Source organism: Andrena cerasifolii, chromosome 11, assembly GCF_050908995.1.
Source record: "Andrena cerasifolii isolate SP2316 chromosome 11, iyAndCera1_principal, whole genome shotgun sequence".
NCBI classification, from domain to species: Eukaryota; Metazoa; Arthropoda; class Insecta; order Hymenoptera; family Andrenidae; genus Andrena; species Andrena cerasifolii.
The window spans coordinates 6,338,214-6,363,805 of NC_135128.1; the positions used below are offsets into that span (position 1 = coordinate 6,338,214).

The window sequence follows — 25,592 nt, forward strand, 5'->3', positions numbered from 1 at the left end:
TCAAAGCACGATTTTCATAAGGGGCATCGACAAGAGAGATGAATTAAGATCGGGGCGGCTTCTCGGAATCGTAAATAATAAATTCATGAAATTCCTTCGAGTGGGAACTGTTTCCGCAGAAGGGAGGAGGGAAAATAAAGTCACAAAGGGACCCGTCGGGTTTCTCCGACGTCTCGCGGAATTCCCCCCCCCCCCCTTTCCCAGGGGCGCACGGAGGGAGAGAGCCGCGACACTTTAACCCTTTGTGCCCGTTCTGACCCTCCGCGGGCTGATTTATTTTTATTGCGGCTGTCCGTCAGCTACGACTTCCCTTTCTGCCGGCTCGCGTGCTCCGTTTAGGGAGGTAAAAAATGGTTCAACGTCACGACGAACGGGTTGAGTGGTTAATGGGTCGATTTACATCGCGTAACACGAGCCACCCTTGATTGGTCACGATGGAGGCCCTCCTTTCCTTCTGCTTTTTTTTTTTTAAATATCAAGCCACGTTGACTGGCTGGCACCGTGGACTACGCGGATGCCGTTGCCGCAGGCGTGGGCGTGAACCCGGCCAGGATTTAGAGATTAACGCAGGGAACCCTTAATTACCAGCGCCACAATTCATGCGAAGGGAAGGGCGACGCGGAGCCACCCGTATTTGTCGCAAGAGGGATTACCATTTATGGAAATTTTGTTTCGAATTCGCCGAGGCGTGCACGTGCCCCCTGAGATTTGCATTCGAACAATCACAAAAGTCAATCGGACGTGACTATGAAATACAACGTTCGACGGTGCAAAGAGGAAGTTTGGCTCGATACCAATCGAATAACGAAGCGATTCCCAATCGCTCCACTCGCGGCTAGCGCGCGGATCCGAGGGAGCGTGGTCCCTACGTTCGACGACGCGCCGGTGCTCGAAAAGAACGCGATTCCGCTCGCCCCGGGACGGAATTCCATCGTTACCCGATTTCTAATACAAACGCAGATGCTTCCGCCCGGGGTGGCCGAAGACATCGATGCGGAAACTTTCGCCGGGAAGTTTCCTGGCGCATGTTTCGGCGACGACGCTCGCGTCATCTGCTGGCGAAATGTCGGGGACGTGACGGAGCCGTTAAAGCCTCGCGTATCGTTGCGCTTCGGTTGATAAGCCTCGGTGGGCACGGCGGTCCGTCAGAGGCAGAATTCGACGCCGGTCCTCCATCAATTCGCAGATAAAAGTTTGTCTATTTTCCCGGCGAAATCGCGTGGAACAGGAAAAAATTTCCCACGAGTTGTTTAAAGGGGGAGGAAAAGCCGCGCGAAAAACACGTAGCCGCCGGAGTTCTGTGCCCGGGGGGTGGGCGGGGAAATTTGTAGCTGCATCGGTCGGCGCGCAACGGATCGGAATCGCAGATGTTGCCTGGTCGGAAGTTCGCCCCGCGAAAGTTCCGCGCGATCGGGGATATACCCGCGTAATGCATTTACGACAGTTAAGAAGTTCCGTATGCTGATTTATTTAAAACGCCCGACACTTCGGTGCACTGCGTGGAAGTTAAGCTACGTAAAATAAACAGGAAGTCACGAGCGCGCCAGTTTCACCGGGCCGGGTGCTGCTAACCCGCGCGAGTCGCGGCGTTTGCATTTCCCGTTGTCGTTCCGTTCGATCCGCCGCATATGGTGTCTGAAATAATTTAACAGCAATTTACAGTAGGCAGGTACCCCGTCCACGTTGTTTCTCGTGATTCTTGATCAAGTCGAACATAATGGTAATTTCGTTCGCTCCTGCTGTCGAATGTTAACTGGCCTACTCGCGGTCATCAATCATCCCTGCCACGCCTGATCCTTCGACGTTGGGATTAGGGAGCCCTAATCAAAGCGGACCGGCGAGTTCTCCAATCGAAACGAGGGTGGGAAGAACGGGTCAGGATCTGCAAGTTAAACACCGGAAACTTGAGAGTGTGAAGTTACGGCGGTGGTTTTCAGTTATCAAGGACAATGCCGGGGCAGCGCAGGGTCGAGGTGGACGAGCAGACCACCGCCGGGGTAAATTTAACTAGCGAGTATTGGAAGCTGCGTTCACTGTTCCCACGCTGATATCTCACAAGTAAAACGAATCGATTCCCTGCGAGGGAAACTGTGTTCATTATATGGTGAACGGGATTACCGGCGATAATTAGATTTCGGAATGCCCAATCAAGTCCATAGAGCGCGGAAAGAGCAGCGCCGTCCTTCGCATCGGACTCGCTGCTTTATTCTTCGAGTGTATTTCGTCCGCGCGAGCCACTGCGAATGAGAGGGAGATAAATCTGGAAAAAGGCAATCGCGTGTGCCTTCATTTTTCAGGGGATCCGCGTTAAAAATTCGCTGAATTCTCCCGGTAATCTCGCGGCCGCAATATTTCGAGATTATGGGTATCGGGAGGGATAAATCTCGTTCATTAACGGGGGAAAATCAGCACAAAATCTGGCGTATGCTGGTGGTACGCGCGCAATTTCGATTCCCTGGAGCAAAAATGCATGTTAATTCGCATAAACTCTGGAGATTGGAGCTGCTGTGGCCCGTAACGCGCGCAAAAAGGGGAGCCGGCCAGGCAGTGTCGGGCGTGAAATTTGGTGATATCGATTGCGCGTATTGCGTAAGTCGGTTCCGTTAAGTTATCCAGGGGGGTCGCGCTGCATCCAACAAGTGTTCCCACTGACCTGGCCTTAGAAACGGGCCACAGGGAGCCCAATCCATTCGGCCACCTATACGCCCGTAGTCGTCGGATCGGCTGTGCATGAAATGCAGTAATCGCATTTCCTCGATTACTGGCCATCTAATGGCAAAACTAAGGTCGAGCCTTCGGCGCACTACAATGGCCCTTTGTGTGGGCGACGCTGCGAACCGGCCATTGTTCCCGGGGATCGATCCCGCCGATTGTGACCAGGAAAAGAAGGCCCGTCGAGGTTTCGAGTCGAGGGGACAAATAGCGGTGTAGAAGCTCGCGTAAAAGATAGAATTCTGATCGCTTACAAATCGGGAATATCAGAGCTGCATTCCGGGTCGTGCTATGTAGAATTCATTGCAGTGTAATACCGAAGGGATAAGAACCGAGTTTGAGGGAATGGAACGGCGAATGAAAGGAAATGCCCGCGCCCTTCGCGTCGACCCTGGGCGTGCTAGTGTTCCATTCGCTCAGCTCGAACACAGTTCTGCTCTTTTCTTGAGTTCAATACTTTCCGTATGCCCGCCGAATTCTCTTTCTCATGCGTGGCCTTCCCTTCCGTCTCGAAGCCCGCCCCCAATGATCGTTCATCGAACGCCCTTCGCTCATGTTTCATTATCCTAAAAGCCAGAGCCCGTCCACCTAGAACTCAGCTCCTGCCAGCTCAAGATAAAAATAAGATCTCCGGGAGCTGAAGAAACAGCATTTTAATCTCGCCCACGTCTTGCCAAATCCATTTACATTTCCTCGTGTTTTACATCGGCGCAGCGACGGTAAACGATATTGTAGCGTCGTAAAGCTTCCTCTGTATCGCATCAATTTTATTTACGGGGAACAATCCCCCGGCTGTACCTCTCCGTGGACGCGAGTGCCGGTAGTTAATGAAAGTTGCCGAGTGAGAAAGGATTTTGAAAAGTTGCAACGCTGATACGACGAAGCAGAGGCTTGATTTCCAATCTGCTCTGCAAGGGCGCATCCGTTGACATGTTCGCTGGACATTCCAGAATTTCCTCGCGTTTCATCCACAATACCATTCGCGAGAGGAGGCGGCATATTCGCGTACGGTGAACGGAATAATTATACCATGTTGATATGGGCGGCTGGAAAAACGCGCAAAAGGAAAGAAGGCAGGACAAACAAAGCAGTGCCCGGCGTTTAATTCCATTCCACCACATCAGAACGTTTGATGATGGCCCGAAAGCTGCACACGAGCCCGGGGGAATTCAGTTTCTCGCGTGGCCCGCGGATAATATCACAAAACACGAGGCAGATTGCTGGAAACTTTGGTGTCCCATTTTCAACGGAGAGTCACCGTTTCACCAGCCATGACGAGCCTCGCTGGCAACTACAGATCGGTGTATTTCATTACGTCTTTGGATCTGAAAGACCATCTCCAGGTCATCGCCAGTGAAACTCCTCCAGCTGAACAGCCCGCAGCAGCACTGGATCTTATTGATCAGCATGCTCGACACGATTTCGTTCAGCCACGCGGATCTGTCGATGGTTTCGCGATACGCAGCGTCCAATCCGCGCTGAAAGACACTCGGCCCATTTAGATAGCCCCCCGTACAGGACAGATTCGATCTAAAAGGGTCGATTAACTCGGAAATGGTCTGGAGACATAATTTCGCCGATCACTAGCCGCGCTGGTCCCCTCGACGACACCGCTTATCGGCGCGCAGGGGTGTCCTTACAGGAAATTATATCGCGCGAAACGTCAACGGGCACCGCGTTACCGCATTGCAGCCGTAATACGCTTCGGACGTGCCATTTCCCGGGGCTTATTGGCTGCTGGAGCCTTCCTTTTGCCCTGCTGATCCTTGATCGGCACGATAGAACCGTGCGCGGGAACAACACGATGGAATTCAGCTCTATCCAGTGGCCGTTTCGCGCCGCGGGTTGAACGGAATCCCGCATCTGCCGGGGTACGCCCGGCGAGGGACGGATATTAAGATCGAAGGGCATCGTTCGGCTGAAATTACGTAGCATCGAGTGATCGGGCGCGAAGACGGCGAGCAAAAAGCTGGCCGGCCGTCCCTCCGCAACTATTACGGATTATAGGCACGTAGGATCCATCGAACATGTCCGAGCGATTAGGTCGAACGAAAGAATTACGAGAGGACGCCGGCTGAATTAATTGGACCGGGTAGTTTTTGGGAGGACGTAAATTTAATGAACGCTCCGCGCTGAGGGAAGTCGTAAAAAAAGAGGGGAAGAGGAGGACGGGAGGGTAGCTTGGGGGTGACCCCCGGTTTCTTTCTTGCCTGGAGGAAAAGTTGGAAAGCGAGGCGGCTTTCGATTCAAGATTTCTCCCTCTCCATCTTAGTTATCTCTCAACCCGTTCGCTTCTTTTTTTTCTTCTTTCTTCTCCTCCCCGTAGTTGTAACTACTTTTATATGGAAGTTCTTTTACGACCTTTTAATCTGGCCGCGCGCAGAGCCGACGCCAGAAATGGAAGAGCATTTCCCGGGCGTATCATTTCGGGCGGCGATCAACTCGCTGGCAAGTCGGCGCCGTCGCCGGCGACAGGCGTTTCTCGCTGACAAGTTTTTTCCCAACGACAGGTACTTTCGCCGGGTAGATTGTTTCGCCGACAGGTATTCTCTATCGACAGATTGCTTCGCCGATAGAAACTAGGCGGCCATAGATCGTTGCATCGACAGGCCGCCGTCATTCCACGGATCGCCGCGCTACCAAGGCACTCGTCATCGGCGCGCTGAAACGTCGTAACGCGTTCTCTACATATTTCTCTTCCCTTATCCACGGCCGTTGCCGCGCGGAGAGAGCCTCCCTTTCTCTATCGACAGGGGATTAAATTATGAAGCGGATTGCTTGCCGAGAAACAGCGACTGCCGAACAAACGACTTGCCGGCTCGCGATACTTTGCGAGCTTCGTTTCCCTTTGAATTTAATCCCCCCACCCCCCCTGGTTTCGCCGTGGCGCGTATTTCTACGTGTTTTACGGCCCCTGTCCCGCGGCTCCTCCATTCCCTGATATCTCGATGCTCCTGGATGTTTGCTGGCCTGATTATCGTTGAAGCCGGGAACAAGCTTCAGGAATTGAATGGAAGGGAACTTCGTCAATTACGCGGGAGTTGGAAAACGGATGGGAACGTTGAAAGCTGGGGCATTCTTCCGCAGTTTCGGGATACAAAATGATCGCGGGACAGCCACGGGTATTCCGTATGTAAAGTGTTGTCCTCCTATCGACGCCCATGAATATTTCATTTTTGTTGTGCAGCCGCGTTTCCCGGGGAAACGACAACTTAATTTCTCTCGTATTCTTCCGCGCTGCAGATGCCAGTTCCTGTTCCTAAGGAATGGGACTCCCGGGACACCGGCGACGTGTCCCCTGTTATTGCTACAGTTAGAAACCAGGGGAACAACGGTCGACGACCAGAGAGCACGAGGCCATATTCCATTTTACTTAACCAAGGATTTTTCTCCTCTTCCTGGCTACCCGGGAAATCCGATTACCTCCTCGGGCAGACTTCGAAATTATCCTGCAGAGATCGCGAGCTTAAAGCCCAGCTCGTGTGCTTCTAAACTTTACACGCCGGCCCACGTTTTTCATTTCCACGCGCTTTAAAAATCCCGAGCGAAACCGCGAAAGGACAGAAGGGAGACGCGACGAAAACTGTTGTTCCTACTTGACATTTCGACCACGTTCCACTCGGTCGAGTTGAATAATAATCCTCCACGCCAGGCCAGGGGTAGCATGGCCCTCTTTAGCGCGCTGTCCAAAGAATACAAGCGCCTCCAGTCTCTCGGGCCAAACAAACGGAACGGTTGGACATTAAGCAGGAGTCGAGGTAGACACGCGGTAATTTCGTAATTTCCCCCGGAGCACTTTCGGAATCACTGGCCCGTGAGGAGATAGAGATGAACAATGCCGAAAATCCTGATCCATTTTCTGTTCGAGGCACAGACAATGCAACAGTCGAGAATTAATCCACAAGATCGCACTGCAGGTATAGCGCAATGCGTGAATCCTACTTCCCCTGATTGCTCCCACTTACCCTCTGCATACAACTGCCTCCCCGGTCGAAGTGAATCCGTTTCAATTGTCCACGATCCTCTTTCATTAGCATCCGTAACGAAGCCACCATATTTCCCCAGCCGCGGCTAGTATCGTTGACAATATGAAGGGAGCTCGCGGATAAAAGTTCCTCGAACAAAGGCTGGCGAAGCCTATCGGTTGGAAAGAAGCGACTTTCAGGGGATTATTCCTGAGATGATCAGCCAAGAAGTGGTAGAGGCGTCGATCCGTGGAAAATAATAAATCAAAGGCAGCCCTCGTGCTCCGGCTAGTGGACGTGCTGAATCGCCTAGGCGAAATGGAATTTATTGTGTTAGCGCCGGATATTTCAGGCGGCTGACACGGAAGGTCACCGAAATGAGGGGTTAATTATACTTGTGGGGGTGGACGAAGGCAAAGGTGTGTTATCGGAAGAAAGATGGAGGAAGAAGGTTCAGGCTGCTCGCAGTAGTAGCCTTGGGAACTCGATATAAATTTCGAAACGAGCCGCGAAATCGAATTACCTGTATGAAACGGTGGTGTAGCTGGATAACGCGTGGACAGCGGGAGCAACAGCAACGGAGTAGCCGGCTGTTGTTTCGACGAGAGTGTATTTTCGGTGGGACGTGTTAGCGGCGATCGTTTGATGTTTACCACGGGCACAAATAGAAAATTGGATTTTCCCCAGCATCACCTGGGCGAAATATCGCGGGGCGTTGTTCGCGCTTCGACAAAATTGTCACGGACGTCGCGTCGCCAGCTCGGCATTATCGACGACGTTGCAGGTTGCGGTTTACGAGCGACGCTCCTTTACAACTTCCGTGGTTTTACACGGTGTCCATTTGCAGCAATGTTCGCTGGAAAATCCGAGAGGATTTGCCGGATCGTTTTCGCCGACGAACGACTAATTGACGCGCGCTCGAGCGGGATTTCGCTGCTGGAGAAGCTCGGACGAGCGAACGAGCTCCACCGTTTCGGGACCATTTCTTCTCGCGTTCCTCCAGGGAAGATTTCAGCGCGGCCGGGCTGTAAGGGCGATACACGGCGAAGGGAGGGAATTATTTATGGAACACGCTCGTTCCGAAGACGCTGGGAACGTCGACGCGCAAATAAAACATTCGCGTTTTTCCTCCGCGAGGGTTCCCGCGCGCGATGCTTTATAATTCGGTCACGTAGCTAGGCAAAAACTCCATAGACTGTACGTGCCCCACTGTCGCTAGGTATTTGGGCGGAATCACCAGGAGATGGCAGAGCGTCACGTGAGATATTTGACCCGTGAGGGGTACGGAGATAAGACGCTGGATTCTTTATTAGATCGAGCGCTACCCTGCGCCTTACGTTCATACGTTACCCTCTGGCGACGTAGCCGTCCCTTAATCGTGATTCAATTTCCTTAGGTTCCTCCGAATTACTTGGGTTGGCCGTGCCAACCCCTCCCCAGTGAATCCAGAATCACCAACGCACCGAACATCACGCCAGGTCCTACGAGATCTTTCAGAGACACCCGAACTTTCCTCCGACAACTCTCCCTGCTTCGATTCTCTCTCTCTCTATTCTCGTCCCTCGGTGTCGAATGGACGAAAGAAAGACGTCATCCACTTCGCCGAAGGAATACTCCTTTTTTGTTGACTCGTTAAACTCCTCCGAGAAGGGAAATTCATTACACGATGCTGTGGTCTAACTTAGACCTCGAGGATTACCTACGGCGAGAGTTTGTTTCCCTGGCACCGTGGATCGGCCTGCTCGTACTTTTTAATTACATAATGTAAGGTACCTGGCTGGCGCTTTCAGTGGTGGGTGTTTGCAACGGTCTGATGCATCGTGGCCATGGCTAATGTAAAGACGGTCTTTCCCACCGAGGCATACCGAGCTGAACCACGAGGTTAGCGGAAAAAGCAAATGTTTTTCGCCAGGCTGGGGTTGCAGCGAGAGGCGGTCGGTTTCATTAGACAGCATCCTGGCCATTTCCCTTGGTTGTAATCGTTCCAGGCGCGCGAGCAAGGCCACGCTGCCCCCCGCGATTAAAGGTCTGAAGAAGGTATTAAAGATTCCACGGTTACGGGGCCAGTGGGGTCGCTCTAAACAAGGGTGGAAACAAGGGCGACGATGGGGCCGCCGGGCCGGCGAAGCCGAGGAGAAGAAGTTGCAGTCGCGCTGTATTTCACCGTGCGAAATTGCGGAACAGCGTCCTGCCGACGACGCAACTCCTCGCGATGAAACTTACGAGACTGGTACCGGTTCAGGAAGAAAGTGGTGGCTCTTATAAATCACGCGCAGCCTTAATTATTACGTTGAAAGTTTGTCCTGCGTGGATGCACCTGTGTAGGTCTCCCGTACACGGCCGCGGAATTAGACTCTTTGATAGCGCGGCAGCCACGACCTGGACTGGACTGGTAAATTACCAGAAGGCGCGCGTCAGATAAATCACCGCGAGTACGTTTTCTTCCCAGAAGTTGCCGCGGCTTATGCAAAAACCGGCCCCGGTAACTCCGGCTAACTTCCCCCGGACGAGTTTATCTCTATCGCGAAAATGGCTGTCATCGAAGGGTGGGGAGAAGGGACTCGTTGATAGCGGAAGAACCACTTGGCTTCGACTCGCTCCCGTTCTCCTCCATTTAATCCCTGAACCGTTGACGGCGCGATTACGGATTAGCCCGTGTATCAACGGAGCGTCGTTTTTCGCCTGCAGGGAGTTTAATCATGTAAACGCAGGGCATTTCTGCGCCACTCCGTTTCTATACCGGCAATCTAAGCCCCCACGGCGGAAGACGAGAACGCGGCCGTGCATTCACGGTAACTGCAACACGAAGACACACCGGGCTTTACGAAGTTAACCTCCGGGAGACGACAAGAAAGGCTAATGTCGTTGGTCTGACAAAGGGGAAGATATATCCACGGGAACCTGCGTGTAATCCTGCATCATTTGATTATCTCCCGCTATTCAGCCTCTCCCTTTATTCTCCGTCGTCTACCGTTTCGATTCGAGTTAGTCGGTATGGAAACGCCGCGTCGTTTCGCGAGATAAAATTACACCGTAAACGAGAAAGCCCCCGGTGATGCTGCATTTATCGAGCCATTCACGGCTCCCTCCGCTACTTAATCCAATTTTTCAGCGGCGCGAACGTCCCGGAGAGTGACCATTACGCGTGTCCCCCGATTAGAGGGCCGTCAAATCGTCTGGGTGGGAATTAATCTGCAACGCGTGTCACTTGTTGCCTCGCGAGGGCTAAGTTAAAACATAGGGGGTTGTAAATCACCCCCGGAACAGCCCGTATGGTTATGCTGTAACCGCCGCGAGGGCTTCAGGATGGAATCACGGCTGGGATTATGTCACACTGGCAGAGGCATCAACGCGCCGTTTCGAAGGGTTTGAATCTCATTTCAAGATTCCGCGGGATGTGTACACCGGCTGGCGAGGCTGTACGAAGGCAATTTTCGTTGCACTTGCCACGGCAAGGCACGGTGTAGGTACTTAGGGTGCTCTATTACCGGCGTTAACGCCCTTATTGCATCGACGTGACGGCGGAGGGTAATGGTAGCGTGTGTCGTTTAATTTATGCGCATAATCTTGATCGTTCAGTAAACAGAATGTAGTCTTGCGTACAGTTAACTCTCTTTCTCAACTCGGAGAAGGGACAGAACACGCGGGAGGGGTGGAATTTATGAATATTTCTTGGTAATTGTATCAGTGACAAAAGCACTCGTTACATAGGACGGTGAAATTAACGATATTAACGTTAATTAATAATCCATCGAGCTGACCTTTGGGCGCAGAGGAAGGTTCAATTTCGCTCCTCTACGATACAGTAGGGGGGGAGAGACCGGGGCTGGTAGGCCAGTTTTTCAATGTTTGATTTTTAATAAATTATGTGGACGAAATATCATTAAACCGGTGTTACGTCCGAAACCTAGATGGTAATTGGTGATTGATTCCGGAACGTAAAGAGGGATCACATCTTGCCCCCCCCCCCCCATCGCCTCCGGCGTAACCGTAATATCTCTTCTCTCGGGCCGGCCACGCTTTTTGGAGTACTGTGCGGGGCAGGTGGATTGGCATTAAAGATCGAGGGAGGAGGAAAAGAAGATGAGATGTGCGTGTTTATCCTTGGGACCGTAGACCAGACTCATCAGTAAGGTTATATCTGACGGCCCCTGCCTTAGAAACACGGGGACTAAGAGAAAATAAACTTGGAACTTGTATATATACGAACGAGAGTGGACGATAGGACTTGCGAGAAAAGTAGACCTCTAGCGGCGCCCGCGAAGACTAACCGGCGTGACCCATGTGGTAGGGCTGGGACGTCACAACCGGTTAGTACCTATGTATATTTGATAGGGCACACATTTGGCTATCTGATTAAATTATTAAATTTCACTCAATGTGACAGCAATTAAGGTATTGTAATGTTTTTCTAACACCATCCATGCTGGTCAACCAGTGCCATGATCGGGGTTGATAGACTTACACTGACTTACAGTATGGGATACAATCAGTTAAAAAAATGTGATTAGCAATTTATCTCAGTGTTAATACAATAAACAATAACACAATCTCACAAGAGTAGTTTCATTATAAAATATTAATTATCTTTCCTTCATACTTTAATAATAAACATAAATTATAATGTATTTATAACACAGTGAAATTTAAACAAAAAATAAAAATCGCTTTCTGAATAACAAAATAACAATTTAAACCTTACTAACGTTATTAGTCAACCAGCTCCGACCGATCATTTTGACTTCACTAATCTATATAACTTTCAATTATTTACGTATAAACTAAACAAATGTCTACTAAAGAAACTTTAAAATAGTCCCTTAACATTTATTCTATTTTAACTATATAATATAGCGCGTGAAATCATAAAATCTTTAAGAAAACATATTTACTTACGTAGTCAATTCTTCGACAAACGCTGATAAATGTTAAAAACGTGCGATCGCGGGGTCGGGCATAAATGCATGGCATAGTAGAAGTGACTTCCTTCTACAGTAAATCGTTCCGCAGTAGAGTATATGTCGTTACAAAGTTATTAACAATTAGTCAACCTACCCCCTGGGACAACCAGCCCCGGTCTCCCTTAAAGCCCCTGCGCCCCTCCTGATTGTTCGTTTTAGCAAGGTATATTTAGTATTGAATAGCTCGAGCAAGCGAAGGGGGTCAAGTACCATTCTCCCCTCACTGGCATTCTGAAAATCGAGATAAGAGCTGGAAGCCTTTCGGTGCACGATCCGCGGGATCGAGGTCCAAGAACACGCCATATATTATATTAACGTAATCAAGGGGAGAGTGTGGGGGCCAGGGAGGATCGAGGCTGATATCCGAACGTTGTAAAAAGGAATTTATGGTAAGGATATTCTATCATAATGGTGATGCCCGAGGTGCAATTTCCTCCTGCATATCGGATGCATTATCCGGGGATATAATTTCTCCGGTTTTCCTCCATATCTCCTTCTCTTCTTTCTTATCTTTCCCGAAGTGACTTCCAGCCCCGTCGGGGAGCACAGACACCCGCGCACCGGATGCTGGCTCCGGGCAAGGGTGCAACATCCTCGAGGTACTACGTACTCCACTTTAATCAGCCGATTTACCAGCAATTTTCGCGTACGCGCCCGCCTTCGCGGAAGCGATTGTGCCACCGCATCGATCGGGAACGCAGTGAATCTCCTCGTGCTTGGAACACGGCCAGCCGCGGAAGGATTCCTAAAAATTTCCTGGGAATCGCTCCCTTTGTCCCGGTTGACGGTTTGTTACATTCACTTTCTGCACACCGGGATGATTTATTTTAACGGCCGCGCTGGCGCTGGATTTTCCGGCGTTTCCTTGTGTCAAGCGGATCGGATCGCTTGAAAAAAAATCCAAATCCAGCAACAGATAACGAAACAAATCGACCGGCGTTGGTTTATCGTGCCTCAATCCTTTGATACAGAGGCGATATATCGCGGACGATTTTTCATGGCCTCGGTAATCGAACCGCCCGCGTGAATTCTTAATGCAACCGTTCGATTTCGCCGGACTTTATTCCCGCTTTCGAAGCCAGCGGGAGTCTTGCAAGTTCGGCAGTTGTTAAAAGGCATTGTCTGCCAAAGTAATAGGAGCCGTTCTTCCTCCCTGCTCGACAAACGATTGCATTTAACGCAACCGTGCGTGACAGAGTGGCTTTGAGGGGAAAAAACGCTGGTATATCGGCTAGCTCGCTGCGAGACTGCACAAACTAATGAGACATTCGCGAGGAATCGCGACTAATTGCGAGCACCGCGGCAATTTCGCGCAACCGGAGGTGAATCGCGATGGAAGGAAAGGAAACAGCGGCAGAAGTGCTCGTAGCGAAGAGTTGCAAAAACGATAAATCGCGTTCCCCCCGCCCTTTCTGTTCTACGCGAATGTAGAAGAAGTACTATTCTCATGGATCAGCGTGAAGGATTACCGAGGCCCTGACGTCAGTCGATTTCTCTTTTGTTAAGGGTTAATCGCTTCGATCCGCCCCGATATTTGGCGGGCCTCCCAAAGTTAGAGCCCTCCATTATTAAAAGACGGAAAGCTCGGCCCGAACACCAATTACAACAGGCGAATTTATGTACTTAAATATTCTTTCCCTTAAATCCTTTATTGCCTAGAGTCTAGGAACTGAAAGACTTAAATTTGCATTTCACCAGTAGGGTCATTCGGGGGAATTTGGCAAAGTTAACTTTGAAACGCGATATCTCGCAAGTATAAGTAGATACAGGGAAACAGATTAAACTATATGAAAGTGTAACTAATTCTGTGTATTGACTAATAAATAGAGATATGTAACTTTTATAGTTGAATGAGAAACTTAAAAATACAAAAGTCATCGAAAGTGGCATATTAATCAAGTGGTGGGTAAATATGCCACAAGGTCTGAAGTCCGAACTAATCACTTAAATTTTGGAGAATCAACAATATTTTAAACTAGTTAAGCTATTAGTAACTAATAAGAAATATTTGAACTCAATGAAACGTAAAATATATTTGAAAAAGTAGCTATTTCTTACAAACTAAACAGTCTCCAATCTCTACGCAGTCTTCATGGCCCCACATTTTGCAACAAGTAGTTTTTACCCAATCACATTTAGATCCTTTTTTATAGTAATAATATAGTTCACATATTGCACAGTAGCTGTCATTTTCTGCATCAGTCGAATCGTCGTAAGAAATATCTACATTCTCAAAATTTGTTCTATATTGTAGTACCAGCCACCTTCACCATTCGAATGGCTTCCTTTAAACTTTCTTCCGACCAAGCAGCACGGTTTCAAGATCGTACACACTTCTTAGGCTTGGTTCCAATACGAAAAAACAACTCGATGGCATTAAGGGGTTACCTCGCGTCAGGAGGTAGAAAAAGAATCGAATCTTTGGGAATTTATTTAAAACAGTACATGCATATTTTTATGCAATGGCTTTTGTATTCAGATGAAGGACACTTTAACAGGTTATTATATTATGTTTTGGTATAAAAATATTTAGTTATTGCACAAGTACCACTGGTTTCCCGGAAGCTGTTTTTAGAAACATGTTTTGCGGTGACCGACATTTTTCGGAACTGGGTTATCTGAAATAAAAAAAAACGAAGAAGATTTAGTTAGTACAATAGTTTATCTAGTCTTTAATCGTTCCGTTTTAGAGAATATTAATCTGGGACAAATGGCAGATGTTTAAAGTGAAATGATCGATTTTCGTAGAAAAAACACTCATTTTTCATAATAATTTTGCATAAAATAAAAACTATGCATTGGAAAAACAAATGCTCCGATTATGAATGTCTATTCAAATCTAGTCTTTAATCGAAGCATTTGTCTAGAAGAAACCTACAAAGTTTCAGAAAGACTGGTGAAGCGGTTTTGGAGAAATCTTGGTCACCGGTCTAAAAACAGCTTCCGGGAAATCAGCTGTAATTTTGCAATAACTAAATATTTTTATACCAAAACATAATATAATAACCTGCTAAAGTGTCCCTCACTTGAATACAAAAACCATTGCATAAAAATATGCATGTACTTTCTGATATAAATTCCCAAAGAATCGATTCTTCTTCTACGTCTTGACGGTAGGTAACCCCTTAAATAGAAACAGTTATAAAGATATGAATGGTGGCACTTGTGGCATATTACTCCACACGGTCATAAAAAGAAGGATTGAAAATCTCTCCACAAAGTACATAGTTTTAATGGATGTGTGAGAGGTTACAAAATTCGTTTGTTAGCATACTTTATCATAATCTATTGATTACTTGTAGAACTGTTCACACAAATGTATAATCTGCATTCTAGTTACAGTGTGAAATTAGAGCAAGACGATACTTTTATAACTTACCAGGATTTACTGAAAATAAAAGAAGGTAAAAGCCAAAATCTATCGTCGTCTTAGCAGTTACACTAACTTGAGCTGAAATAGTGCAAGTGTAACGGCATCTGTGCATTATTTAAAAAATTATTGAGAAGTGGCATATTACCGCGAGTTACCCTTGGCGTCAAAGTGCCAAAGCACGTTGTTAAATAACCTTTACGGTTGTTCGTTTCGTGATAGAGTGTCGTTTCCAGAGACGTAACACAAAGGTGTTTCCCTCTACAACAGCAGTAACCTGTTACTCGCAATTACTCTGGGAAAAATGATTTCGATCAGCGTTCGCCTGGAGGAAATCCATCAAACGATCCAGTTCGTTCGTCAATTTCGCGAGGAACAACGCCGAGGAGCTTTGCCCAACTTTTCGCTTCGTCGCGGTCCATTACCACGTTCCTCCCTTAACGATGAAGAGAGTTTCAACGATTCTGACAGTCTCTGGATCATTTATACGGTATTTTCCTAAGAGAGGATCCCTTGCTGTCTCGTTGACGGAAGGGTTCCCTCGTCCGGGAGCAAATTATTCTTCGTCCAAAGCTTCGCCGGCGACGCTGTCGTAAATACGTCTGGCGAGCATTATTTTTCATTGTACGCGTCCCTCGCGACGTCGCAAACTTTCCCACGAATAGCCCGGGCCAAAGATCTCGCGTTTGTTCCTTGAATCGAGCGTCGCGCCGTAAAGTTGCCTCCAGCTGGTGGGCTTTAATTGCGCCATTGTCCCGACGATATCGTTAATCGAGTGAAGCGACAACTTCTGCCAAGGAGGCGAGTATTAATTAGTTGATTTCGCGAGCCGCCGGGGTGAGAGGCCCTCGGGACACTAACGACCCGAATTCACTAATGGAAATCAGCATGAACGGAATAACGATTCTTTCTTGCCCGGAGCGCCGGTTATGAGGGCCCGAGAACTGACCAGCGGCTATGCAGGCGGAATTAGAATCGTTATCGGTTCGTGCCGTTTCTAACCGAGCCCTCGAGTGTCCTTCAAGGTCCTCGGCCGTTCGAACGCGGCCTCGAGAGCTCAGCCTCCGATAATCCGCGGATCCCCTAAGCCCCTGAAAGCGGAAAGTCCTCCCGAAGAGGAGGGAAGTTAGTTACACGAGGGCTAATGGAAGCCAGCGGCGGCACAGCTAAACAATATGGGCAGCGACACGCTAACAAAGTTGGCTGAGGCCAAGAAACGTAATTAAGGCTGCAGAAGTTAAGTTAATTTGGAAATACCGAGTTACGCTTGCTCCCGGGCGATGAAGGGACAGTGGAACTCGGGACTGGGACCGTGCCTCCCTAAATCAATTCGATATAACTGCGGCTGCTGACGCAAACTGTTCCACGGTCAACTATTATACACCGCCTGTAGTGTATTACACACGCAGAAAGGATTGACCGGCTGACAGAGAGGGAGTAGCTGAATAGGGAGCCGGAGGAGATTGTTGCAGGCATTCGGTGCTGGATTAGATTGCATCGGTGCATCAGAATATCTCGCGAGAGACTTCCCGGGTTACACTTTTCACTGGGCTCCAGTTATCAACGAAATAACCAACGTTAGGCGGCACAAGTTTTGGCGGTATATCATGTTGAACGGGTGTCTTCTTCGGCCGGAGTGCCTCTAATTAAGCAAAACGTCGGACGCGCGGTATCCCGATAACGCAGATTAATGTAAGAACACTCGGCGAGGATCTGGCCAATGAAAGTAATCACGTTAATAGACACGCGGGCTGGGAGGCTCGTTACCAGAGGAACCGGTCGTAAACGATGATAACGGCGCAACTTTATTTCCCACGCTCTTAAACGGGGAATAACAGATTCCGCGCCGCTGGAAGTTTTAATTAAATGGCGGGACTGCGCAAAATCGGGGCCTGTGCGCTGTACGTTCAGCCTCGATCTGGCACGAGTGGTGCCCGCAGACTTTTCCTCCGATTCGATTCGCCCGAGCGCGAGGCAAACACGCCGGATAATTTCGAGTAATTGTTAAGTTGCCGCGCCGAGTCGAGTAGCTCGTATGGGTACTCGTAAGTCGGAATTACGGGCAGGCTAACGGGCTGTGTAACGTTTTCTGCTAGCACGTTCCTACCAGAAGGCTCCACCGTGCCTCTTGAAATCAAGGAAAAGCGAGTCACACGGGGCTGCTTAGGTAACCCGACGGTTTCACTGATTTCCTCGTCTCCAGCAAGCAACATCTCCCTTGAAACGCAATTGACTACACGATTACACCACTTGATCACAGTGTACAAGTACGATCTCTCCAACCACTCACCTCTTCTAACACACACAGCCTCCTGGCAAGCGAATCATCCTAGGGCCCAACGTAAGACATCACAGTCCACTCAACTCTGCACCACCTGAACCCACAGTGATCGCAGATGCATCGATCTTGTATAACGATATGAATAAAACGAGATGAACCTCTCGCCACTAGGGATTGCAATACCGGTAAATCGTGAGAAATACCCTGAAATTTTTACCGGTAATTCGCCAAATTTTTACCAGTAATACGATGAATTACGTATAGCAATATGCCATAGCCACATTCATATAGTTTAAGAATCTCTTCTCCTTTTTCTGTTTCGGATAACCCTTACAGTAGTTTCCGTCAACGCCAGGGCCACCCGATTATTTTTCAACAATCTCTCTCTCTCTGTATCTGCCATGTTTTTTTTTTCACTGTCACACAAAAATTCAGAACAATAGTTCAAGGTACAATAAAACAGCCTGCCAAACCTCAAGTTAATTTGTCGAGCCGTTTTTGTATAAAAAATTCGCGAACAATTACCTATTTTTCGGCCCAACAAGGTGCAATCGCCCCTTAACTCGGAACATATCGGGCAGTCATCTCCGCGCTGCGGTAGATCTCTTATTGGATACTGTCTCCCCCATTGGATTTGAATTACGAAGCGCCGCTAGATCCCGACCTCCTAAATCCCAAATCCCGGCTAACGCCTACGTCGCCACTGTTGTCAGACTTTACAGCTGACCGCGATATTTCGCCCCCTCTCCCTCGGGAGAGCTCTCGCTGCCGGAGCGACAACTCACGAGAAATCACAAGTACAGCGGACCGATCGTTCCTCCATCCCGCGTCCCATGAATAAAATATCAATCGACCGGCTGCGCTGCGTTTTTAGCGAATGAAACGTACGGCCAAGGAGCGCGGGGCGGGCGAGGGGGCCGCGTTTCATTTCGCTGGGAAAATGCGCGCCCGCGACCAGTACTCTCGCCGAGCAAAACGAAGGACGCCGTATTTTTCATCCGGACAGGGAAACGAACGCAATAAAGGAGCACGCGTGCACGCCGATCTTTATATCGCGCAATAATTCCCGAACGAGATTGCGACGAAAGGGTTTGAAAAGGGATGGCACCGGCCTCGTTCTATTATAGTTTCGACGACGCAGCGTTCAGCCCCGGCCGAGGCGATTTGAATATTCATGATCGGCGCGCGAAAGAAGGGAATTAAAGGGGGCCAAGCACGGGGGTGGTCTAAACCTCCATTAGTGTGTACCGACGGGGGGGCGAAGGCTTTTTCTCGGAGCGAAGGGTGGCGTCGTCATCTTTGAAATGAACTTTCGGTGAACTGCTCCTTCTTGGAGGTACGGCTACGCACCGTTCGCCGAGAAGCTCGTGTTTCGCCGCTACTATGTTCGAAATTGCGCATTTACGAAGCGGCGTTAAGATCTGGGAAGAATGCTCTAAGGGAAATGAGACTTCCTTTATCCCAGGATCTCGTAAACAGCCGCGACAGGCGTGACAAGCGTTCAGGAACCGTGCCCGTTACTGGAGTGCGCTTGATCGTGTCCCCGGCAGCGTGGAAAGTGTAAAACTGCCGGCATAAGTCTAAGTAACCGGGCGCAATACGTACATCCAGCTAATTTGGCTGCGTTTACATGCAAGACCGCAAAGTTTGCTGTTAAATCATACGGCAGTCGGTGCACGGTAGCGCGGAGACAAGGCTGGCGGTTGTTAAGCGCATTCACCGAGAACTTAGTTAAGCGAGTAACTTCGGTATCAGTAGAATCAGAGACACATACACGGGCGCAACGGAGAAGGAAGACGGTGTACGGTTGAGACACTTGCCGTGCAGCTCGATCTTCGCCCAGCAAGCCAGCTGGATATTTGGATTAGGATATTGGGATAGTTTGGTTATTCCGTGCGCCTCTGATATCAGAATCCTGTCAAAGATTTACCATCCGGGGAATATTAATATTCACTTTGAGCACACCACGCGCCCCGTGCAGCTTAAAATTTAATAACGTCGAGACATTGCCGCTCCTACCCCCGTCCGCGGACGTTTATCGATGAATCGAGGCTGATTAGAGGCCATTCTGACTTCGCGACACGGATCTCTAGTTCAACTGTCACCTTGGGACAGCGTTTCGGGATGAAAAATTGAGGAATACGTAGGGTCACTCGGGGTGACATGCCACCCCGTAACCGGGTAACATTGGCACATCATATTATATAAATAGCACTAAAAAGTTAATGGTTCACCACATCTGAACTTATATTAACACTTGATTTTGATTCTTTTTATGTTCAATGTACTTTATTTTTTATTTTTTTATTTTATTTTTTTTTTATTTTTTTAATTAACATTTTTAAATTTGGTTTAGGTGTCCTATTATAACATTGCATCGTTTGTGATGGTGTGAAAATGTACACAATTTTTTTCCTTTTCATTTTTAATAGATGTTAAGTAAATGCCAATGTTACCCCGTACTGCCAATGTTTCCCCAGTTTAGGGTATGTATTTTGTGGAGAGATTTTCAATCCTTCTTTTTATGTCCGTGTGGAGTAATATGCCACATGTTTGTCGGCATAATATGCCACTTGTAGCACAAATTCATATCTTTATCACGTTTTCTATTTAATGCCATCGAGTTGTTTTTTCGTATTGGAACCATGCCTAAGAAGTATACACGAACTTGAAACCGTGCTGCTTGGTCGGAAGAAAGTTTAAAGGAAGCCATTCGAATGGGGAAGGTGGCTCGTACTACAATATAGAAAAAATTTTGAGAATGTAGATATTTCTTACGACGATTCGACTGATGCAGAAAATGACAGCTACTGTGCAATATGTAAAATATATTATTACTATAAAAAAGGACCTAAATGTGATTGGGTAAAAACTACTTGTTGCAAAAAATAGGTCCATGAAAACTGCGTAGAGATTGGAGACTGTTTAGTTTGTAAGAAATAGCTATTTTTTCAAATACATTTTACGTTTCATTGCGTTCAAATATTTCTTATTAGTTACTAATAGCTTAACTAGTTTAAAATATAGTTGATTATCCAAAATTTAAGTGATTAGTTCGGACTTCAGAGCTTGTAGCATATTTACCCACCACTTGGTTAATATGCCACTTTCGAGGACTTTTGTATTTCCACATTTTTCATTCAACTATAAAAGTTACATATCTCTAGTTATTAATCAATGTACAAAATTAGTTACACTTTTATACGATTTTATCTTTTTCCCTGTATCTACTTATACTTGCGAGATATCGCGTTTCAAAGTTAACTTTGCCATATTCCCCCGAATGCCCGTATCTAGCCCATCTTTAAGAGTCTCCTCCTGTATCTTCCGAGCTTTGAATGGTCTTAATGGAAAGTAAACCTCTTTGCACAAACGACGTTCCCCTTCTCACTCCTGATAGCGTCGTTCACGCTACTTAGTCTCCACATTGTAACGACGAAATGGACGGTGAAATTCGATGAATGGTTGAAAACACTATTGCCACGATACCCGTTAATCGGTGAGCGATACGGATACACAGTAATTCACGGAACGTCGATTCTACTCGCAGGACAATGGTATCTAAACGGTGCGTGGCGTCCAGGAATTCGAGTTAATGAAACGTGTCTATCGAGAAATTAAATATAGCGTGCGTGGCCAAGCAATTTTGTGATGCTCGCTCACCGTGGCCACCGCCACTCAGTTTTTTATCCCCCTCCCCTTCTATATTTATAACCGAACTCGACTGCCCAGGCAGAGTTTCAATTCCGATAATTGTCGATCGATTACTCCAATTTCGTCGGTTTCCTGCGGCGCGGCGGAGGCGATACACACCTCTCGCGCAGTTCCCGCTTCGTTTTCGAAGGGGACAGCAAGTGTTCCGTTCGTTCCGTGAAACGGTAGCCATCTACGCATCGGTCCCTTCGTTTCTACTTGCGTCGCGTTAACAGAACTTAAGTGTATACAAAGTTGGAGCAGAGATTACATCCCGTTTGCTTGTGGTTTGTTACAGGCGGAGTCGATGACCGGCGCTCGAGTTGGGAAGGGCTGCTGCGTCGAAGGGCAGGGATCTGGCGGCCCCGCTGAAATGGTAGTAGGCAGACGTTGCCGAAGGCAAGTAAGAATGTCGTTCGATGACGCGCACGTTAAAGATTCAACCAAGGAGAGGCATTAACTCCGTCTGGAGTAGTCGGGCAACGAAGGTCGCCTGGAATATTAGATTCATATCTGCGGATCTGCCGCTGACGGCGGACCATGGTACATTATTTAAGGAGATGATAGCCAGCGGACATTGAGGACCCAGGACAGAGAATATATATCTCCCAGACGTCATGGAGGAACACGTCAACCAGGCTAGAAACTCGTCCACGGAAGGGGATGGGGACGGGGACGGGGATGGTCTGGTGTTCACCGACGCCTCGATCATCCTCAGGGCATTGGTGCTCGGTCTTCTGATACTCGTCACCGTTGTCGGTGAGTTCTCTCCGCCATTCCACCTCGCCCCATTTCTTTCCCACCATTTTTTGTCCCTCCGCCGCGAGATTCGAGGGGAAATTCGATAGGTTGTTAGAACAGTTGGGGAAACTTTTATTTGTTTCGATCCCGGCTGCTCTCTCGCAGAGGGATGATCCAGAACCGCTATGAAAAAAGATATCGGAGGTGAAGTAAGGGCGAAGACAGTGTGTCGTGAAACATTATAAGGCGTTCTGGGGTCGGGCGTAGTATACGGCGAAACTTATTGGCAATTTGGCGGTCTGCTAGTACAGCGGTGTCTGTGGGAACACAGCGTTCTCAGAGGTGGCTTTCCGAAAGGAGGAAATCATAATTGCGGCGAGATATATGTCTTGTCCCGGCAATATCGGGGACGGAGCTTTCCAAGCTGGCATTCCGATTGATCGGAGCCGAAACGAGGATACTTGGAGCTTTCGATTAGAATCGTTGAGGGCCGTTTTGCGCTGGCCTCGCAGGCGACTCAATGGCGATACAGAATTACTTCCGATGCCGGTGTCCAATCAATTAATCGCCCTCCTTCGGGGGGTTATTATATGGCGAGGCAGCGTGCGCAACCTCGGCTGATGTAATGGTGTCGTTGTCGTTGTCACCGAGTAGTTTCGTGGCCAAGCCACCGGCGTACCTGTACGCGAGTACAATGGGAGATTAATTTAAACCTGACACGTTTCCGCAGCGAGTAATATATTATCGGGAATGACGAGGGTAACCACGTGACACTTGCACATATGCGCTTACACGGGCAAGATCGCGAGGGATTTCGAAAGTGCAGTTCGAGAGAAGCCCGATCCGAGGCTGCAATAAGTAGTCGGTGTTATCAGCATCCCCGTTAATGGCTCGATTACAATTTCATGAAGTTTCGCGGCCGCAAACGCGGTTTTTAAGGGGCTCGGGGAAAGGCTGCCGGGTCCGTCCATTGGTCTTTGTATCGCGGAGAAACTTGGTGGGCGCGATAAACCGTGGATCTTTACGAGCAAAGAATGTTCTCCTCCAGCAAAAACGTGCGAAGCAGCTTTGTAAGCGAGTGTGTAGCAAAAGATTCAATCTAGATACTCCTGCTGGTCGTTAAATTTATGTGAAACCGAATGCACTCATAACGAGGCGGATGCTGAACGAAGTTCCCTGCAATTTTCTCAGCAGATACGTGTTAATTACGTTAATTACACGCGAACGCAACGCTCAAGACGACCCGAGGGTGCGAGACGGTTCGGTGAAATTTAATGAGTGACGAGGAACTAACGGCTGTCTCTGCGATGCACAGTGTACATCGCGTCTACTTCCACAAGATAAGAACAATCTGTTTGATAAACCACAAACGCGTTGCAGATTACTTGATTCCTGGCTGCTTCAAAGGCAAACAGGATTTCCCGGGGCGAGTGGTGCCCTAACTCTATCCTGCTACTAACAACCGCTAACGAGATTAAGAATATCGTGAAAGAATTGTTAATTACACCTTCTGCCGCTTTCTGTTCTCAGCTGATTCGATGGACGGACAGAGCGAAAGGCAATCTCTATCAAACGGAACGTATCACAGTGGGGAAACTTTGAGATTTTATGGCCAAAACCACAGAAATTAGATTTTTTAATTTGACAAAATTAATGCAAATGTCAATTGAAGAATCATATCCATTTTCGTGGTCGAAACCTGAAAACTTATTTTTAATATACAAGATTCAGCATTTTTACGTTCTGATATATGAGAAAATAAATTATCCGAAAAACAGCACTTAGAAAAATTACGAACGTCAAAGATTTTTTTATTATTTACATTTATACACTTAAGCCTATGAAATTATATGCCCTTAAAACTAGTACTCCCGTGGGAATCGCTTTTTTCTTTGTCAGGGCGTGCCTCTGCTATAGTGCAGCAGGGAATAGAAGAAGGGCTATCGCTTCTGGTGACAAGCTTTTTCATTTCTTATCGGGAAGTTTTCTTAGATTAATAATTAGTGGATCTGACTATAATAGAAGCCAATTGAAAACATCCTCCATAGTTTTTTCCCTTGAGCATTTTCGAGAAAAATTTTGTCGTTACTTTTTGATATCCTTATTCTGTCCAATTGGAAGATGAATTAAAATTTTGTGTACAGTAGTAGGCATCATGTACCAAGGATATAATGCAACAAATAATTTTGCCGTTTCTACAGCATGCATTTGAAACTGTTTAACATCTACTGCGTAACCACTTGATATTACTTGTAAAATAACATAACTCTACAAACAATTAAACAGAGGGTCGAAGCTGAATAAAATCGTTTGAAAAAGAATAAAAAGGTTTGTAATGTATAACGTGTAAACCAGTCCCGCTCACAGTTTGTCGTATGTTATACAAGACACACAGGATCATGTTTAAAAAAAATGCATATAAGATTAACAACTATTAACAATTAATAATTGCATTTATAGAATCAAAATAGTTCAACGTAAAATAGGAATGAAAATCACTGCAGGATATTATGGGATTTATAAGTATTTTATGTTATGAAAATTGATTCTCGTATGAAAAGGTTATTTCTAAAACACAATTTGAGAAATTGTATAAATTGCGTATTAAAAACCGAAACATAATTATTTCGAGGACAAATAGATATCTTACGCTCCAGCGGGAATTGAATCCATGCTTTGAAATTATTTTCAGATCTTTGAATAACACAATATAAATATTTGAAGTAACTGGAAAATCTAAATTAATTCTCTGCGATCGTTCTAAGCTCACACGAACATAAATATTTGAGAGTCTACGCGAGCTTTGTATTAAAACGTTTAACAGTAACATCGGAGGCATCTGATGCTCACGTTAGTTCTTCAATTGACATTTGCATTTATTTTGTCAAATTCAAAAATTCATTTTTGCGATTTTGGCCATAGAATCGCAAAATTTCCCCGCTCAACGGAGAACAAAGCGCGAAGAAACGCAGAAACGAGAATGGAATTCTGTTGAATGGGAATAGTCTCCCGGAATGTGCCGAAATTCAGAGCTTTTCGAATTTAATTCCCAAACGTGTCGAGAATCATCCTGACATCCACTTCCGTTCGTTTCCCATCCCATTGTCGTCGCCGTTCATCCCCTAACCTGCTTATGAAGCCTTTTACCGTGCAGATTTGGCCGGCCTTCGATTTTAACGAGTTTTTGCCAATTTGCACGGTAAACCGGCACGAGCGGGCGGACCTTCAAACTTGAACGTTGCGGTCAATACTTTGAAAACCCAATTACCGGACCGACATTGGTAGCACTCGGCGGCCACTTCGCAGTTTCCGGAATCGTCGCGGAGGTCCGTGTGCCGCGAAATATGAAAATATAAAACGTTACGATCGGGATGATTCCGTGTAATAACAATCAGCACCAGCGACTACTGTTCTCCGCGATATTTGCTCGAGCGCAGCTGCGCCTGCTCGCATCAACGACCCCTATAATAGTGGTTAATTAATTTGTCCCACTTCCGCGTACGTCTCGTCATTAGCGGATTGTTATACGACCGAATATGCATTGTAAATAAGTCCAGCGGACAGCTTTCATCCGGAATATTCATTTATTTCATTTGTTTATACATGCAGGGCGCGTCTCGCGATACAATGCAATAATAAATCGTTCTCCTCCAACGCGATACAACTTCCTCAGAGAACAGACTGTTCCGTTCACGTAGAGAATAGCGGCGGAGGGTTATCAGAAGCGGTTGAAAGCTGCCCGAAGAGAATTTCTTGTTTTTTTTTTTTTTTTTGAGATTAACAAGCAGCGGAGCCACAGGATTGTGCCGGTTCCGATTGAAAGGATCAGTTCCGCCGAGTGAGGGGCCGATACGCGGCCGCATCCGCCG

General features: G+C 47.4%; 1 protein-coding gene across 4 annotated transcripts in view; it reads left to right on the forward strand.

Moving 5' to 3' along the window:
* Nucleotides 1-25,592, forward strand: part of 5-ht1 (serotonin receptor) — a 124,535-nt gene that overhangs the window by 66,845 nt on the left and 32,098 nt on the right. For all 4 annotated transcript variants that reach the window (XM_076823147.1, XM_076823144.1, XM_076823145.1 and 1 more), the window contains one exon: nucleotides 21,281-21,741. In XM_076823147.1, the coding sequence (XP_076679262.1) occupies nucleotides 21,600-21,741 (142 nt within the window). In that variant the 5' untranslated portion in view covers nucleotides 21,281-21,599. The remainder of the gene's footprint in view (nucleotides 1-21,280; nucleotides 21,742-25,592) is intronic.